Consider the following 19,737-nt stretch of genomic DNA (forward strand, 5'->3'; position numbering starts at 1 on the left):
GATTAATAACAATGCATTTTGTACCACACAAAAGGAACCGCACAGATCTCTGCAATTAGTTAATAAATGTACGAGTACAGCAATGAGCTGAACAAGACGAATGTGATGAGAAAATTGCAGGACAGTGAAATTGATTTATTGACCGTAGATCTTTGATGAGTCGAAATGTTTTATTGGAATTTGCCGGGTTTTAAGCGACTTCCGAGAAAACAATAGAACCATTGGTGGGCCCCAGGTGGTGACATTTTAAGTCACTCAACAGATCGTCATATATTTTTCATTACCTAGAGTACTCTGGTTTTCCATTATGGATGACTTCGCCTCTGCTGGGAGGGTCTCCGTACGAGCATGCAACACGAATTACACACATGCTATTTATAGCTATTGGACATCAGCGAACAAGAGCTTTGTATCCATAATACGGGTTTTTTTTTTGGGTTAAATCACGTAAAAATATAAATGTGTCGTTAAACCCGCCACCACTCGACACAGCCAATAAGAAAGGTTTGTCATGTAAAGAGAACGTGACAATTCGTTATTAGTACAGCACACCGGTGTGTTGGAGGGCAAAGCCACAACATTTACAATCTAAGTACGACGTTTCACCAGTAATTACAATTAGCTTCATCAGGCGACAGCCAGATTTCTGGAGAAATCCTCCTGTTTCGTTCCTTATTTAGAGGGGTAGATGTGATGATGACAAGACTCGTGTGGTCATTTTGCACAAAGTGGGGGGGGGGGGGGGAGGGATTCATGAATGCATATGACTATGGGTATCCATTGCCTTTTGGGTTATGTATAGGGTAATCAACGTACATTATGCATGCGCATTATGCAAGCCCATTGTTCTTGTACTTCCTGTCGATTATATTCTTGGGTCTTTCGGTAAAGTCACGTAGATAGGTTAAAAGAAAATAACAAAAAATAACAAAAAACTACGACGTTTCGATTGCAACATAAACGGTCGTCTTCAGGAAAAGAGGGTTTAGCTTCCAAGGCAAATTGTTTATAAGGGTTTGAAATGGGCGTAGCCCAAATGTCAGCAGCCAATGATAATGTAAGTGGTGGGCAGCCAACCCAATGGTGGTTGGTTTTCCACCAATCAAAGGGCTGCCAGGTGAAAATTGGCATGTTAAAGAGAGATTAGCATGTTAATGGGAGATCGCAGAGCCCAAGAATATAAATTCCTGCATTCACGAAAGCTTTATGTCAATATTTCTCCCGTCAATTATTTGTACTAAAATAGCCTACCAACGGTAATCCTTATGGAAATATGGTGACCTGTATAGGCATGTATTTAAATAATGTATTATTTGATGATTTGCTTCCATGCAGCACTAAGTATGTAGTTATCTGAATGGTTAAAATTATTTTAAATTCTCTAAATTTCGATAGATTCTCGAATTAGTTTTGGCCAGTAGTAACTAGTTTCCAACAGAACTTCAACATTATCAAAATCAATTGAGTGTCCTTGTTGGCACGCTTGTTCTGCCACTGCCGACAGTTGTATTTGGGAGTGTTTAATATTTATTTGGTGTCCTTTAGTCTCGTGCTGATCATCCGACCTGTCTGCCCAACATAGCATTTGCCACACGTGCAATTAATCCAGTACACACCTTCTGTTGATAGCTTCGGTAATACATCTTTTGTACTAGAAAAACATTTCTGTATTTTATGTACCATGCCAAATCTGATTCGGATGTTTTGTTTTACCAAACATCTGGCCAGTTTATCAGTTACTCCCACAATGTATGGTATTTTAATAGTGTTAATTACTTGGTCAGTTTCAACTCTTGTGTTATATGATTTGGTTTTGTTGATTTGTGCATCATTGTAACCATTCAATTGCAGCACTGCTTTAACATTTTTAACATGTTTAATTTCACTTCTCAGACTATCGCCATCTGACACTTTCTAAGCTCGATGTATGAGCGTCTTCATGAGAGCGGATTTCTGTGCGGGGTGGTGGTGTGACTGCATTCAGATTGGTGTCAGTATGCATTTTCTTTCGGTAAACGCGGTGTGCTATTTTACCATTTCGACCGTGGCTGGTCGGATTCCTCCAGTATAATAGAAAAAAATAAGTCTGAACCTTTGCCCCCTTTGTTGAAATTCAAGGATTTCTTTGTGGCTCCCGGCTGTGTATTCGCTTTGTGCCGCTCGTTGTTCGGCACGATGTCCAACGTTTCGTTCCACATGCTCAAAGCTGTATTGAGCTTCTCAATTTTTTCTTCGATCAGTTCCTGAAGAAGCTCCCAGCACGTGAGGCGAAACGTCGGACGTAGTGCCAAACAACCACACAGCAGTACAACCCAAAAAACGCATCGGACCACTTTACGGCACGACCACGAACACCTTCGAAAGCGGCACGTCCTCCTCCTTCGTTCGCCTGATTCTGAAAGGGCCTAAAATATTCCTTTAAAAACCCAACTACGATTCATGCAGGATAAAAAAAAACATAAACTACGTACGGGATGTTATGCAACGTCAAATTCATATATAAAACGTACTTTTTGCCTAAATAATATATTTTTTCAAACCACAATGGTCAAAGGAGCCAACGATCGACCGCAATTTTCCATTCAATATTTTTCTATCCGTGTCGCGAATTTTGCTGCCAGCAGCTCGTTTCCGGATCACTGGCTGCGCCGCGTACCGTGATTATTACAGCGTCGCGCGCCCGACTCCGGGCAGGGTTTAATTACGCGAGAATTAGGGCCAGTGACTATTTTTTGTTTGTTTATTGATTTTTCCACTAAGGGGGTCGGGAAAGAAATTAGATATGTATTTTTTTGTAACGAAAAAGACTCTGGTAACGCCACGAAACGATCGCGGCATCACGGATAAAGACCATGCCAGCCCAAAATCATTTTTATTTCAGCAACAACAACGTAAAAAAGACACGCGCCAACACTCTTTGGCACTCACTGGAAAACAGTTTTCTCGGCACACTATTTTTTGCCGCCGACCGTAATTGGGCACTCTTGTGCGACTCCCTCCTAAATAGCTGTTGGCAAAAACGAGAGAAGAAAATATTACCCCGGTTACTCGGCAACGTACCCCACGCCTTTTACGTAACGAGGGAGGGCTGGTGAAGCAATTGGTATTCAGCGCTGGGGCGTAAATACGTTGCAGGCAACGGGTCACCGTCACCAGACGCTGAGAAGTGGGCTGGCGTTAGTAATCCCATTACGTTACTGCGCTTTTAAGCGCTTATCTGATTTTAGAGACACTCGGCACCTCGGGTTAAAGTGAGTGCAGCCGATGAGAATGGACGTGGGGTTATATACTTCAACGCCACACGGATAAGAGGCAAAGGTGCAGCCCTGCAATGCCTCGTGCTTAGGCCTGCAATGGTCTAGCTTGCTAACTGTTACACAGACAGAAAGCATCCTACGACTGCACGAAGAAGAGCGTTTAGCAAAGTATCTGCCCGTGGATGAAATTGAATATTATTTAACTTCTGGCTAAGGAAACTGACAGGGCTCGTATGCACGTGCGTGCTGGGTTCATATTATTATTTTTATAATTATCACTTTGCAGGATCGTGAGAGATGATAACTTGGGGCAGGCCTTCATCCAGAAGTGGATGAAATGGCTCATGATGACGGCGATGATGATACAGAACCCCTCATTATTTATTTAATGATTCGCCCACAATCCACAAGATAGATTGCCACGTGATCTTATATTGCAGTGATGCTGTTTCAGACGTAAGATGAACGCAATGTAATCATGATAATGATACATTGACAGCCCCTGTCAATCCACTGCTGGATGAAGGCCCTCCCTATGGCATGCCAATCCTTGGGATTGTTTCACGATACTCCACCACGCCGGGAGTGTGGGTTGAAGGCAGGAGATGGGGGGAAAGACCAGAATTGGTGCAGATGTAATACCGTTGACGACTCTTGACGCCGGAGTTGGAGGCACACGGGTTTATTTCACAGCACAACAGTGGGCATATAACACTCGAGGGGGTATCGGCCCCCTCACCCGGCTAGCTGGAAAATACACACGCTAGCTACCCTAGCCTGCCTCTTAGTCCTCCTTCTAACGGGCTAGGGGAGGCTATCTGGCCCGATACTGGTAAGTCGGGCCCGGTACCCGGAGTCCCAGACCTGCTCTGACAAGAGCACCGGCTCTGGCTCTCGGAACCACGCCGCTGGCTCGATCCTGTTCGGCCCTGATAAGGACGTCGAACTAGGGGAGTCCAGGGCTTCTAGCTAAGATGTCTTCAGTCTTCTCGTTAGCTTAACATTTCTCCTCGAGCCCTCTGACACATCCCCTTTTATACTCAACCCCCGCTGAGGGGTGGGGCCCCGGGCTGCCTGGTGCGGACGTCGTTGAGAGCACCACCCCCCCCGTGCACTCATGTAGCCCCGCCCACTGTGTTTGTTTCCCATAAGCTGCCATGCATAACGGCTCTCTCTCTAACACCCCTACACAGGTATCACTCACGACTGATGTTAGCTTTGGCGGGGAATCAAACTCAGGTTTGCTTGGTTCACAATGCAGTGCGCTAGAACGCTGCGCTACCGCTCCACCCCCGGCAGAATGTGCTCCACATTTATTTTAACAAAAAAGCAATTACAAAAAGTATGAAGTTAATCAGATTACATTATTTTTTTTGTCGAGACTAAATGTCCCATTCCGTTTCATTACTTTCGTGACATTGAATAATTACTCCGACATAAGAGGCTGAGCTTGAAAAGGAACCCTCCAACGGCTGCTCGTATTTTGCAAAATGCAGCTTTGATTATAGGCGATGTAGTGCAGTTTCTTCCAGCTGTCTAAGTAGAGTACACTATTTATATTTTAATTATTATTATATAACCAGGTAAGGTCCACTGAGCTATATATATTTTTTTCAGAAGCGACCTGGCCACAAATGATAGCTCAACGAAGTGGTCTATGTGGACGTGTACAGCAGGCAAAAAACTCTAACCGCGTGTTTTTAAATGTGGAGGGAAAGACCTGAAGACCCGGAGAAAAATCCACGTGACCACAGGGAGAGAGACACGCAAACTCCAAATATACAGCAGGCATCAGGGTCAGGATCGAACCCACGATCTCCAGCATATATATTGATATAAATTCTCTGAATACGTATTCTCCTTGGGGTTCGGATTCGCTCATGAAATCATGAATGGATCATAAACGTGGCAAAGGTGCAGCCCTGCAATTAATTCTTCACGCCACTGCTGACGGAAGGGTCTCCCCGCTGGAGGGAGCTAAAAAATAATTCCTCTCGAGCGCCTTCTGTTCCATGCTGGCCAGATGTCTTTTAACCGGTGGGAGCACGCACACTTTACTCCATGAAATGTGACATGACGATCGTCGAACTGTAGTGTAGCCATGAATAGCAAAGCCGCCGGCGATACTTATGATTCATTATTGTATTAAAATGTCTATTTCTCTGCGGCACGTTAAATAATGTTCTGCAAATGCAATACGTCGACAGAAGTTAGTACCCTACTGCTGCACGTCACTCACCAACACCAAAGATTACATTCGTTTCGGATTCTGCATCTCTGATTAACGTCGTTGGCTACGTATGGTGTGAAAGAAGTTCAACATACATACATATAAATTGAATTTCATAGACGGCCGGTCACTAGAGCAAGCACTGTCATGCGCAGTTGACAATTTTGCCGGCACATTACCGCACACAAGGCCACTTTCGCGAGAGAGGGATGCGGAAGGTTTAAGGTGTGGGATCTTTAAATCCGGCAAGTGGATAAGACAGGGCGACTTAATGTTCTTCGTGCAGGACAACCCGGAGCATCATGCTTCAGTCGCCATGCAGCTCGGAAGCAGAATTTTGTTTCAAACTCCGCAACCCGCGTCTGCAGAGGTGTGAGCTCTCATAAATGCAAAAAATGCTCATAAATGCCATTTCTTTATTTTTAGCCATGAAAATAACATTAATTAAAATTGTTAACAAAACTCGGGTAAAAAAAAAATCACCTCCCACTGCGATCCACAATGCATAATTGTTTTCTTTGGATTCAACGCACAGGGTGCCATGGTGGCGAGATATTAATTAACTACCTTGCCTGGTATATACACGAGAGGTCGTGGGTTCGATCCAGACCCTGATACCTGTATATTTGGAATTTGCGTGTTCTCCACCGCGGTCATGTGTTTTTTTTTGTCTCTGAGTCCTTTGGTTTTTTTCTCCACATTTAGAAACATGCGTTGAGAGCATTTGGCTGCCATCCGTTTTCACGTGATAAACCACTTCGTTGAGCGATCATTTGTGGCCATGTCGCTTCTGAAACACAGCTCACTGGTAAAACAAAAAACATGTACGTATATATATCACGTGTGCGTGGCAGCCATTTGTATGGAAATACCACAACATTTACAGTTTCACGCTTCAACACACCGGTGGGCTAAAGCAGTGAACTATTTGTCTTTTGTCAACGTGACACTTTTTTACTGATTGGCCGTGTCTGGTGGTGGAGGGTTACGACACATTTATAAATAACGCGATCTAAACCCAAAAACGTTGATTATGAATAATATTGGTCGCGAAAGCCTACGTGTTAAACTGGAAATAATAATGATGAAAAGACGAGAGAGCAAGTGTGGCTGATTGCCCAATCCATGTGTGGGTTGTTAGATCCAGTTCTGTGAAGGTGCTTATTTTCAATAGAAAATGTAGTATTCACCCATAAACCTAAATACTTAAGAAGGACTTGTCCTAAAATCTCCAAACCCCCATTGAGCCTTTGATAAATAAATGAAAAAAATAAAATTGACGTAAATGAATGCTCCAGTGAAAACCCAAACGAACATTATCGACAATTCATTTGGCAATCCGGTACCAATGACACGCAGAGCAAATGAATCTCGCGTTATCGCAGCCATCGCCCACCAGCAAAGCAATCAGTGGGAGACCTGTGGCTTTTCACTTGGGTGAGTGAGTGAGTGAGTGACACACTCACGTCCACCTTGGGTTTCCCGGTTTCAAGAGTCGCGTTGCAGGCGGCTCAATTGATTGAACGTAATGGGAGAGCAGCGACGTTGCTCGAGCTGTACAATGCCACACAGAACTAAGGGAATCCAAGCATTGGTACTGGGTAGATAGAACATTATCCACCCGGTGCCAATGACATTCGAAGGAATTAAATCTCCCGTTATCGCATCCATCGCCCACCAGCAAAGCAATCAGAGGGAGACCTGTGGCTTTCACTTGGGTGAGTGAGTGACACACTCAAGTCCACTTCAAGTGATTGAACGCAATAGGAGAGCGGCGACATTGCCAGAGCTGTACAATACCAAACAGAACTAAGGAAATCCACGCAGTTTTTTCCACGAGGTACCAATCACAGTGCTTAGGTGCATCACACGCCATCTTCTCGTTCCGGACGTTCAGTTCAACCACCTGTCCACGTAACCCGCAATTGGAAAAAGAAACTCCCGAGACAGAGTATACATTGGCCAACGAGGCATTGCTGAAAGCAGCCCGTCCTGGCTGGACACATCCCTGAAAGAAAGCTCGTCTTAGACCTATCCGTCGTGTCACAATCGATAAACGCTCGCTCCTTCTCTGCAGACGGGCAAGCGCTGCGTTTGCAGAAGTTAGCGGCGGGGTTTCCTGTTGCTTCTCACAGAGTTGTTGTTTTTATCGTCTCTTGTTGCCAGCGTTGTTCATAGCCCGGGCGTGGAACTGGGCAAAATACAACGCGAGGATATATTTCTTGTTCCTTTGTTTGTTTGGCTAACACGTCAAGAAATGACGGCACCTTGCTCGCGTACTTTGATGGTAAGCAACTGGACTCAATCTTCCTGGTTCGGCGGTTGAAGCAGGCAAGTTGTGTAAATCCCTTCCCCCCCTCCTCCGCCAACCGCCTCTCTGTACGCCGGTTCATCGATCGGCGGGTTACGTGTGGTGGGCTAAAGTGAGGGGTACTTGCAAGTCTTCACAAAGAAGCCTGTCCAGTGTGGAAGAGTAGGCAAAATACCCTTTAAGAGGTGTTCTCCGAAGCTCTGTTCATGGTGGAGGCCCATCGCCCCCCCCCCCCCCCCCCACCAGCAGTGTTGTGAATACGACATTTCAGGGCTGCACCTTTATCTTGTTGAATAATGAGACCTCACCTCAGATTCCTTGTAGTAGCGCTCCGGAAGTTCATCGTACGCAATGTCCACCTTGCAAGTTTCTCTCTCCATGTTATTTGTCTCGCTGTCGAACACCTACGGACAAAAAGGGGAGAGAAATCGACACCGCGGCATTTGCTGTCCGCTCCGGACGAGGGGTAATTGCTAAACACAGAAGTTTTGTTGAATCGCCGCGATAAAACGTTTGCTCCTCGAGTCTCGTGCAAACCTTGCCTTTTGTAAGTCTCGTGTGTGCGGTGCAAGTTTTCTTGAAAGGCACTTAAAAGATGATGCCGGACAAACACATTCGTAACATTACAATAACAATGCGCATTGTTTATCGTGAAACAATCCCAAGGATTGGCATGCCATAGGGAGGGCCTTCATCCAGCAGTGGATTAACAGGGGCTGTCAATGCCCCACTGAATCTTAAGAGTAATTCATGAGGGTCTTGTTTTATGAAATTTGGGCATCGCAGTACTCGGAGGAAACACGACAGATGTGAGGGGACAATTTGATGCACTTGCCGTACTGCCACCTCACAAGCCAAGCAGGTTTAAGATCGAAACCGGAGCGTTTCACCACTAATCTGGCTGTCGCCTGATGAGGCTGGTTGTAATTAGCAGCGAAACGTCGTACTCGAACTGTAAATGTTGTGGGTTTACTCTCCAACACACCGCGCTGTTCTGAACGAGGAACGAAATTGGCACGTTTTGTTTACGTGACAAACCTTAGTAAGTGGCTGTGTCGGGTGGTGACGGGTTTAACGACGCATTTATATTCACGCGATCTAACCCACAAACCTCTATCATGGATAATGTTGGTCGCGAAAGCCTACTAGGTGGTAAACAGGTTTGGGAGTTTCACAGCATTCGTGTGATCCACCAATCCTAGCTTCCAAAGTGCTGGATCGTCAGCACGTGTTACCGTGGCACGCTCATCAGCGTTCAACTTTTGTGTACGAAAAAAAACAGGTGAAGGTTCAGCCCGTGAAAGTTATTTTCAAGCCACTGCTGGTGGAATGACCTCCACTAAAGGCAGCTCCAGAGATCCCCTCGACAAGGTCAATTGGCCTACTCTTCCACGCTGACCAGACATCTTGGGAGGAGGTGAAAGCGCCGACATTTTACTCCGTGATCTGCCGATTGACCAATTGTAGTGGGCACATTTACACCGTTGGTTGGACGGAGACAGGGGGCATCATCGGTCATTGGTTCAACTGCCGTGCCAGGAGAACGAATCAAATTGCATGACCTCTGGAGTGCGAGTACAATGTGCTGACCATTACACCATGGCACGATATTATAATTAATATGCATATCGAAATCATACATATTATTGGGAGCTTTGGCAAGACGTGGGCCAATGTGCACATGGTCGTATGTGTTTATCGTGATCATGGAAAAGCACAAATATGGTTGCATGCACTGAAGCTGTCATTTCAGCAATTTATAACGAATTGAGCAAGCGAGTCCCAACACACGTCACATGTATATGTGACGATCTTCCGTTTAAAATAAAAATAACAGCCATTCCACTTTGTGAACTATGATCCAAACGCTTGCTTTGTTTGGATGCCGTATTTCATGGACCCCGTGATGTAATAACCTTGATAAACAAACAAAAAAATAGATAAAGTGCCTCTCTCTCGACACGAGCACGCGGTGACCCTCGCCTCAGTTAGTGGCCCTGAGTCAGCGGCTCACATTCCACAGTCCTCAGGCGAGAACAGGTCTCTGTGTGACAACCGCTGCCGATTCCCCAGAAAAAAAATGGGGTACTCGCGTTCTTGGCCGCAGCGGGACGATAGGCTGGATAGAGCCCCGAATGAGTCTAGCGCTATGCGCCACTGTGCCACGTGGCTGGTTAACGAATGCGCCTTTTCAGGAGAGAGACACATCTCACTTTCTTTTGTTTATGAAGGTCATTAAAGGCCCTCATGGTGGCAGGATGTTGACTACCTTCCCTGGTTGTATAGGAATGTATGGGTTCGATCCTGACCCTTACACGTGTATATGTTTGGAGTTTGAATGTTTTCTTTCCATGGTTGTGTGGATTTTTCTCCGGGTGCTCCGGTTTTTTCCCTCCACATTTAGAATCAACGTGCGTTTAAAGTATTTGGCGGCTATAAATTGTCCACATGATGAAACGCCACTTTGTTGAGCTATCATTTTTGGCCAGGTCGCTTCTGAAAAAGAGCTACATAGTTCAGTGGGGCCTTAACCTGGTAAAATAATATTTTTGGGGGTTTTACACCTTATTAATGGGTACATATCGATTTAAAGCTTTCGTGACACCTCTGTTCTTCACCTGAGGACGGCTGCTTGTGTTGTGGCCGAAATGTCGTGAGAATTTTATAATGTAGTATTTTTATTATTTTATAATTTCTCTTCTACGTGAAATTACCGAAAGATACAAAAATATAATGGGTACATACATTATCAGCCATTGTCAATCCGCTACTGGGTGAAGGCCCACCCACCACCCCCAAAGCCGTCGCCGTCCCTCACGATCCTGCAACGTAACAAATCCACCTGGCACCTGCGCGTACGAGAGCCCGACGCCCATCGCTCTGTCTCCGCGGAGGATGCCCTCTCAGACGCGGCCCTATTCCTCGACTGCCACCCCGCCCATGTCCTTGACCGTCGGCCAGGGTGCGCGCGCGCGACGACGCGATGTTGACGAGCGACGCGATGTCGCTCAGTACCGCAAAAGTGTCCCTCTTCCTGACCTCTCGAAAACCCTCGCGAAAAAATTATCTCGCGATGCCACTACCGCTGGTCAGGTCACCGGGGAGATGCGACTCAACGTGCCCACAGCGGCAGCAGCAGAAGGGGCGGCACTTTACGCGCTGCCGCTAACGTACGTGGTCGTTGCAGCCGTTGTTGTCCTCGTACTTGGTCTCGATGTAGATGGAGAACTTGGGCAGGAACGAGCACTGGAGGAACGGAGAGGGGAGACGAGGAAAGTGAGAAAGCACGCGGCCCATTTGTCAACTCGAACGGCACCCTGTGCGCCGGGATTGCGCCAACGCAGCCCGCCGGGTGAGACTCGACGATTTATCCAAAACTGAATCCAAACCTTGCGTGAGAAACTGACCAAATCCTCGGGTCAATAATAATAATTCCTCTTTGGGGATAAGTGGCTTTGTCGGACGCGTGCGCGTGCCCGTGCCTGCGCGCGCGTACGTTTTTCGTTTCCCCTTCCCTTGCCGCGAGTGCCTCCACCGTCGCTTGACGCAATTCGGCGTTCCTCCCTTGCTCCTCTGCCTTCGAGCGGGAGGTGATTGTTTATTGGCTTTCGTGGGTAATATATCCAGGCTCGCTTCCTTGCCTCTTCTCATCAGGCCTTTCCAACCTCCCCCCCCCCCCCCTCGCGGGCAGCCCTTTCATCCCTAATGATCCTGACCATTTCGGTTACGGGAAAACGTGACAGCCACGTGCAGGACACGTTCTTACCCAGCAGGAAGGGCTGACACTCACCCCAACACACAACCCACAAGTCAGTGCTTCATTTCAACTGGAGCCGTCCGGAACGCTGTTCCAGAATCTACTGTGGCCATGTCCCATCCAGCTCAGCTAATTTTGTCCTCATTGTACCCTAAATTCCTATAAACATGTTCATGTGATTCTAGGAATATAGAGTACAATAACAATATACGACAATCATAAATAGGTGCACCTTGCACTCCAGTGGTAGCGCCTCGTGCCGATAATCCCTACTCCCTACTCCAAGCCAGGCATCAGCAGCGTTCAGGGAAAATATCGAGCGACAAATCAAGCCCTGCGTACAGCACAATGTTGCGTATCCAACCAGTGCGCGTATCCGCCCCGATCAATTAACCACTCCCACCCAGTGTGCAGAATGTGTGCGTGGTGTTACTGTCATAATTCTACTCTATCTCACATCTGCCTATACGTTGGTCCCCAGCAAACCAGCACGGTTATTAAAGTCACGAACACGGCCAAGGGGAGGTAATGTATTTACCGCTCACTGCAGAGGTTTACCAATCAAGTCCCCGGGTGCCCTGGTAAACACTGTGGGTGAATTAACCGTACATTTGCGCCATCTGCTTTAGCAGTGGATGTCAAAAATCTCGTGTTCCACCGTTCGACAAAGAGCAGGCCTCGCGTAAGCTGAGGCAATTTTTGTTAAATTTTACGGCAAATGACTTGATTGGAATATCACGTAGCAACATCGCCCCCCTACTGACAACACCGATGTCCACCTGCAGGCCAATGCTGCGTGCACATCGCGCCGCACAGGGGCAGCTGTGAAGATCAGGGGGTCACCTAGGCTAAAGGAATATATAACTATACAGCTTGGCATTGGAATGTACGTTGAACATCTTTTTTACCGTACGTAGCCAACAGTGCAATCAAGAGGTCACAAATTTGACTCGTTCACCTGGCACGGCGGTTGAACCAATATTCCGATGCCCCCCCCCCCAACCACCCTCCCTGCCTCTGTCCTACCAACAGTGTCAATTTATGCACCACAATTAAAAACGAGACGTGATGTAAGGCGCTTCTATTAGTTGCTGGCGGGTTTAAGCTGGCAATGAAAGCAAGCACAAATTTCCTTAACAGACGATGGCAAATGCATTTTCCAAGGCCGCCTGTCCCAAACAGACCAAGCATATGGCCCACAATAGGTGAGTTACGCCACGTTCCCGCGACAGCCGCTCTCGGCAATGTGCTCGCGCGTTGCAATTAGACACGCACCGAAATTCTCCAAAAGCCCGTCATTATTTTCATACAGATGGTTTGCACCATAACATCAATTAGGGAAAATGTCAGTCGGCTTTGCCAGCGGCTTGCACCTGCATGAGAGCTTGTCACATTGTATCCATCTCCAGAGCAGGACAAATGTTTTTTTTACGATTTAGCATTTTGAGTTCGTCTACAAACAACAATACCACCAGCTGGGCGTGGTGGTGGTTGTTGTTGTTGTTGTTCGTGTTGTTGTCGTATCCTCTACTTAAACTGGAGATGCAAGACAACCCATCGAGACAATTGATAAACCATCCCTTGTTTTGCAAGGGCGACCTGCGTTACACCAATAACAAGCGGCGGCGCACGCCCGTTCCGGCTTCGTGTGGCGGGCTGATTAGCAACGCGAGCTGCGTCGATGTCGAGGCTGCTGAGTCGGTTGAGGGCTGCGGGAGCGACGTTGTTAATTGATTATCTGAAAAGTCGACGGTCAACGAGCGACGCGTCGGGCGCCGTTGGACGATGTGTGTTCCACGTCTTGGTTTCGATAGCCGCAGTCGCAATGCAGGGGAGGAGTGGGGGGGTGCGACTACGTTCCGATGCGGATCAAAGCAGACCGTGTCTTCTTTGGCGGGGCCATCCCAACAGGTTTCCCCGCGATGGGATTGATCGGTGACGAGGCTCTTGTCCAGGGCGTTGGCTTTGTCTCGTGCCGCTCTCCACTCCGACTCGACATTAAAGGAGGGCGCAGTATCGAGAGCTTTCACCTGGTCCCAGAAGTGCTTTGCCGGATGTCAGGTTCCGCTTGATTTAGAAGGCTCTGATTTGCCGCCGTGATGCTGTGGAAAGCGAGCGTAGTTTGTGCTCCTCTTCTGACCTTCGGGGGGTGCGGTGTGGGCTAGAGTAGATAGCCATTCCGTCGGAACACGCCTGTATACAGAGCTCCGGAAGGTGGGTTGATGGATCATGAGAAGATCATCGGCGTGTGACTTCCGTGTGCAGGCCTGCAATGTGGCCCGTAGATTGCGGTGTACCGATTCGATCGTCGGTCTGTGAGTGGATCATTGAGTGCTGTCACCTCATGCGCGTGGGTTTTATTCTGAGCTCTCTCGCGGCATCCCACGTGCGAAATACTCAATGGAGAATTGGCGAAACGTCTTAAGCAGGACCCTCCGCAAATAAACTCTTCAGAAGCGTTGAGATGTTGCCACGTAAACGGACTACTTTACAGCCCTCTGTCAATCGACTGCTGGATGAATGTCTTCGCACACCATGTCAGTCATGAGGATGTAAACTATACTTCGCCACGCTGGTCAATGCGGGGTGGTGATGGCAGTCCCCAGCAGTGGCCAGGAATCAAACTGAGATCACCGGTGTAATGGTGCATTGCGCTAACCACTGCTACCACCACTACCCCCCAGAAACATATCTCCTCGGTCTAAAAAAAAAAAAGACTTATTTTTTTTATAGAAAAATCATTAATTAAAGATTGAATAAAAAAACTCGCAACCCAATAAAATATAAAGAAAAATATTAATTCTGTTTAATGTCTCATCATCAATAAAGTGCATGATTAATATGCCAGCATATCGGTTTTCCATACCAGTCACATGCGGTTGCATTTGTTTTAGGGTGCAACCCCTGGACTGGTTTTGATCTTCTGGCTCTCAACGGCAGAGTCAGTCTTGTAAAGCAAAATGCTGCTGGATTGTCAGACGTTATAAGCACGAGCACTCCATATAAACAATGGGGCCCTGTTCAATACAGACATCTATTCTCTGTAATAACTTCATTCTGTATCTATGGGACCATATTTGGCAGTATCAAACGAATTAAGAATAGGTTTTACCCTTTCTGGCAATAAAATAGGCATACATGTTTGTGTGGTTAACATCTTAACACTTAAATCTTGACTTAAAATTTTCGTGACTGCAGGAATTCATATTCTTTGGGTCTTTCGGTAAAGTCACGTAGATAGGTTGAAATTTATATATTTTTAAATTAATTTGAACCTATCTACGTGACTTTACCCAAAGACTATCTTAACACTTGTTTTATTTCTAGATTTGAAGCTTTTGTGACTGCAAGGATTCATACTATTTGTTTTTTTTCGGTAAAGTCACGTAGGTAAAAAATTAAACGGTCTGCATCAGCAGTAGGCCATGCTTTCCCACCTGAAGACGGACGCACGTGTTGCGCCCGAAACGTCGTGATTTAATTTAGTTGTTTTCATTTATTTAATTATATTTTTTACCTACGTGACTTGTTTTATTGCCAGAAAGGGTAAATATTCTTAGGTTTTTCGGTAAAGTCACGTAGGTAAAAAATTAAAATTAATAAAAGTAAAATAAAAAATAAAATAAAAATCACGACGTTTCGGAGGCAACACAAGCTTCCGTCTTCAGGTGGAACCGTCACTCTCACTTGATACAGCTATCGTGCTGTGACGGTTCCACCTGAAGACGGAAGCTTGTGTAGCCTCCAAAACGTCGTGATTTTTATTTTATTTTTAATTTACTAATTTTAATTTGTATTTTTTACCTAAGTGACTTTACCGAAAAACCTAAGAATATGAATCCTTGCAGTCACGAAAGCTTCAAATCTAGAATTAAAAGAAAGGGTAAAACCTATTTTTAAATCCTTTATATTAAGTTCACTAGCTTGCTTGCTTGCGCGCTTACGACCGTGCAAACCTTTCGGTCGTTTTTTAACCCACTTCCCGTGATCCAATCGAGCTGACATTTTGCACACAGACTCGTTGTGCGAGACAATTAATGTGCGTGAAATTTTTTTCCCAAAATGTTACACTGTTTAGGGAAAACAAATAAAATATTTAATTACGAATTGTTTAATACTGCAGACAATCATCTGACCCATAGGTGGCAGCCATCTCAAGCCAGAGGACGAGAGGATTCTAGCCGCCACGCATATAAAGGATTTAGAGTGAAAAACTTTGTTTTTACGGGTTATACTTATTTGTAGTTCATTGTGTGTCGCTTTTGAACATTGTGTGGGTAAAAGCTTCTCCAAAGCACATCTTCTGCTGTCCGTCTCTACACGTTGGCTTTTGCAGACTAAAAAATTCTGCAGCGGAATAGAACACAGAGTGGGCCTCTGTCTCGGTGCTGCATAGGAATATCTCCATTCACGATTGCGGTGCGCGACAGTTAGTGCCCTCATTAGAGAGAGCATGGCAACACTCACAGAGGAATGCGTGCAGAGATTCCTGCCTTCGCTTTGCATGAAGCATCATGGAGCCCCCACAGAGGGTTCAACAATGGTGCAGGGGGGGTAAAATTTAAATTATATTTGTAAACATGCCGAGTTTTTTATTTATTCCATTCATAGATAAAAAATATATATTTTCCTTCACGTTATATTTTTTTGCATCAAATAAATTTTGCATTTCATTTGCAACCCTGACTTGCCGTTGCCATATCGGATTTGAATGTGTGCCCTATTATACATTTTTTCTGGCACGTTTTAAACAAATATGCCACGTGGGACTCAGTTATTTGGATGACACCAGGATTCCGTCCAATAACAAATCATGTGAAATATAATGGAAACCGAGGAATTAATGAAAAATAAATGTCTGCCTTGATGTTGATTCATCTCCATCATCATCAGAAGCCATGATCAAACCACTGCTGTACGAAGATCTTCCCAATGCGTTGTCATCTCTCGTGCTTCTTTCATGTAACAATCCACTTCTTCCCTGCACTTGAGCTCATTTGAAGTTGGCTGCTTTCAGCCAATATCTGGAATTTGTATTTATTGCAGGTCTGAGGTCCACCATTCCAGTGGTATTGTCCTGAATTCTTCTGACAGTGGTTTTAGCGCAAATGCGATAATGTTTGACCATTGAGAACCTATTTGGCCAGTTCAGTACGAGCAGATGTGTGCAGGCATACATACACACACACAAATACAAAGATCCCTCATATGGCCTTAACAAACTATTTGGGCAAGTGTTGTGAGTGAGCACCTATGAAGGCCGGCACAGCTCACAAAGGGGTGAGTGACCAACACCACGCCCGGCCGCCTTTGTCTCCCCCAATGTTTGACACACCACACCAGGTACTCATTTGAGTCGACCTAGGGGAGGCCCAGGACCGGTTTAGATCAATCGTCACCGGTGTTGGCCGTGACCGGGAATCGAACTTGGGTCGCCAGGTTCGTAGTGCAGTGCGCTAATCCCCTACACTATCCGCTCCTGACATACACACACAGACACTGGGCAGACAGTCGTTTTATATATATATAAATATACAAACAAATAAAGCCAGCGACTGTTAAGGAAAGAAATTGCTACATGTGAAAAACATAAATCAACAAGTGAAAGGACTAGCAGACTATTTTTTTAACCAAACCACTTTCATTCACGTCACTTTGTGCCGGGTGCTTTTGAAGCCTGTTTACAATGTTTACAACACTGCACGGTTATTCGATAATTTAACAGCAAAACGCTTTGGTGGATCACGTCAGAGCAAAAACAATAAAATGCGGAGTGTAGAGGGGGGGGGTAGCAAAAGCGGCATTAAACAGATGTGACGTGAAACCAAAAAGTGCACACTTTTTTGCGCGCAGCGAGCTTTTTCACTTTTTTTGCGCGCAAACGACGTGGCCCCGGCCCCACCCCCCACCCCACCCCCCACATCGCCAGGCTCCCATCGCCGTCGGCACACACTGTGCGCGGTGATTTCTTTTCCCTGGCCCGAATCGAGGGTCACACCGACCTCCACGTGGACACAGCTCACAGGTCACACGCCGGCGTCTGCTGCTCACGGAGCCGTGCGCACGTGCCATCATCAGACGCAATAATATTTCGAAACCCCCCCCCCGCCCCAAAAAAAAAAATTACGCTTAAAATATTAGCGGCGTTTTAAAGCAGTTAATGGAATTGTTTTCTTTCAAAGTGTCCGTGCCTTGCCTTTATATAATTTCGGTTAGTTTGCGCCGTGCTCTTTATGAATCGGCACCTACAATTTGTGTCAATTAAAATGTGCCGCCTAATTCACGCTCGGTCGATCTGAATTGAAAATGCTTTTGACCATCGCCTCGAACCAAGCATCAATTTGGGCCTTGCATACTTTATATTTTTGCGATTACGTTTATAACTGTTCAAAACGTTCAAGTGAAAATCTCACGCTAAATCGGCGCCCTACTGGCATAATATACCAATTCACAGGCTGGTGCTTGTGTACACCTTGACCCACGTGGGGACAGCTGCCACTCGGGGTCCCCTTGACTAGACTTTCCACAGGCCAATAGAATGGCCGAGATGAGATGTGATGCAAAGTACTCCGAGATACCAAGGCATTTAAGTGAGAGCCACTATCCATGCAGATGTTTAACTGTTATCCTTAAAGTAGGGGTTTATTTATTTTACCATTGATGGGATTTTTTTCCAGCATCTGCCTTTGCATTTGCCTTTCTAAGCAAGACTTGTAGTCTCAATGGGCTCCCAAATTGATGTAAATAGCTTTCCTACAGGGCTTTTAGTGACAGCATTGACGAGCAGAAACGATCATGTTCGGGTATCGTATGCATGTAAATTTGATCCACATGTAACAATATTGATCCAGTATACCGATGAGGAATTGATAAATATCCCCAAGGGGTGACTACAAACATATCTGGGGCCTGTTCCTTTGTTTACATGGCCCCTACCCTGCGGAATTCCCTACTTCATAAAAAAAATGCCTTACCTGTTTAACCTGGCTTCTACAGGCAAAAATCACATTTCTTCCGCAGATTGTAAGGTTGTAGATAAATACCGAGGTCGCGGTCTGCTAGCCACAACAGGGCTTCAGGAGAGATTTGGTGTAGGTGTTGCTATCCCTCCTCCATTGCAGACGACAGTGGTTCACGATTTGGCCCAGTGCTTTACTATGTTGATGGTATGGTTGTCAATTAACCTGATTATAATGATTATAATTGGATGGTTTTACAGTTTTAATAATAATTTACACACAGTGGCCTTGGTTTTATGAAAGGCACCTTCAAATAAAGCAAGTTTGACCGATTGGGGATTGATTAATAGGCGTGGCACAGGAGGAACATTTCTAAAATAATTAGTGTGAGGTGACCGGGGTGGCTCAGGGTGTCAGAACGGTGAGCCGGAATAACCGAGATGATGGGACACAAATCCAGAGAGCCACCGCTGTTATATGACGTTAGTATGTTGAACTTCTTTCATGCCGTACGTAGCCAAACATGCTAATTGAAGGTAAGGGTAAAGGACAACAAACTAAACACAAAAAAGCAGTTCGAAAGAAATTAGTTTTCAATCTAGATTTTTTAAATGCATAGAGCTCCAGTGGCTTCCGCATATCGGAACAGCATTCCAGACGGCCGCAGAAGCGCACCTGAAAGCGTGCGACGCAGTGACCGCCCTTGTTCGACGGTCAGCCAAAAGCCGCTGCTGCAAGGCTAAACAGCTGCAGCGAGTCAATCGACTTAGGACAGTCACCAAGACTACACAAACGTATTTATAATTCGTTCAGCACTTAATTTTAATAAATTGTATTTATCTTTCCGACTCTATTCCACTGTTTTGAGACTGCCAGCGAGGATGAGGGTCTATCCAATGCTTGAATGCAATTTTTAAATCCTTTATATTAAGTTCACTTGCTTGCTTGCATGCTTGCGTGCTTGCTTGCGCGCTTACGACCGTGCAAATCTTTCGGTCGTTTTTTTAACCCACTTCCCGTGATCCAATCGAGCTGACATTTTGCACACAGACTCGTTGTGCTTGACAATTATGTTTATTGAAAATTTTTTCCAAAATTTGACACTGTTTAGGGAAAAAAAATATTTAATTACCAATTGCTTAATTGTGGCAGACAATCATTTGACCCATAGGTGGCAGCCATCTCAAGCCAGAGGACGAGAGGACTGTAGCCGCCCGTTTCAT

The 19,737-nt window shown here is 45.7% G+C and overlaps 1 protein-coding gene across 1 annotated transcript in view; it reads right to left on the reverse strand.

The window, feature by feature from the left end:
- LOC133347817 (cytoplasmic phosphatidylinositol transfer protein 1-like) overlaps window positions 1-19,737 on the reverse strand; it is a 103,549-nt gene that overhangs the window by 32,883 nt on the left and 50,929 nt on the right. Inside the window, exons 5-6 of the mRNA XM_061560459.1 lie at window positions 10,973-11,044; window positions 8,107-8,202 (exon numbers count right to left, since the gene is read on the reverse strand). Coding sequence (XP_061416443.1) covers window positions 8,107-8,202; window positions 10,973-11,044 — 168 coding nt within the window. The remainder of the gene's footprint in view (window positions 1-8,106; window positions 8,203-10,972; window positions 11,045-19,737) is intronic.

Source organism: Lethenteron reissneri, chromosome 3, assembly GCF_015708825.2.
Source record: "Lethenteron reissneri isolate LAM-NWPU_2019-01 chromosome 3, ASM1570882v1, whole genome shotgun sequence".
NCBI classification, from domain to species: domain Eukaryota; kingdom Metazoa; phylum Chordata; class Hyperoartia; order Petromyzontiformes; family Petromyzontidae; genus Lethenteron; species Lethenteron reissneri.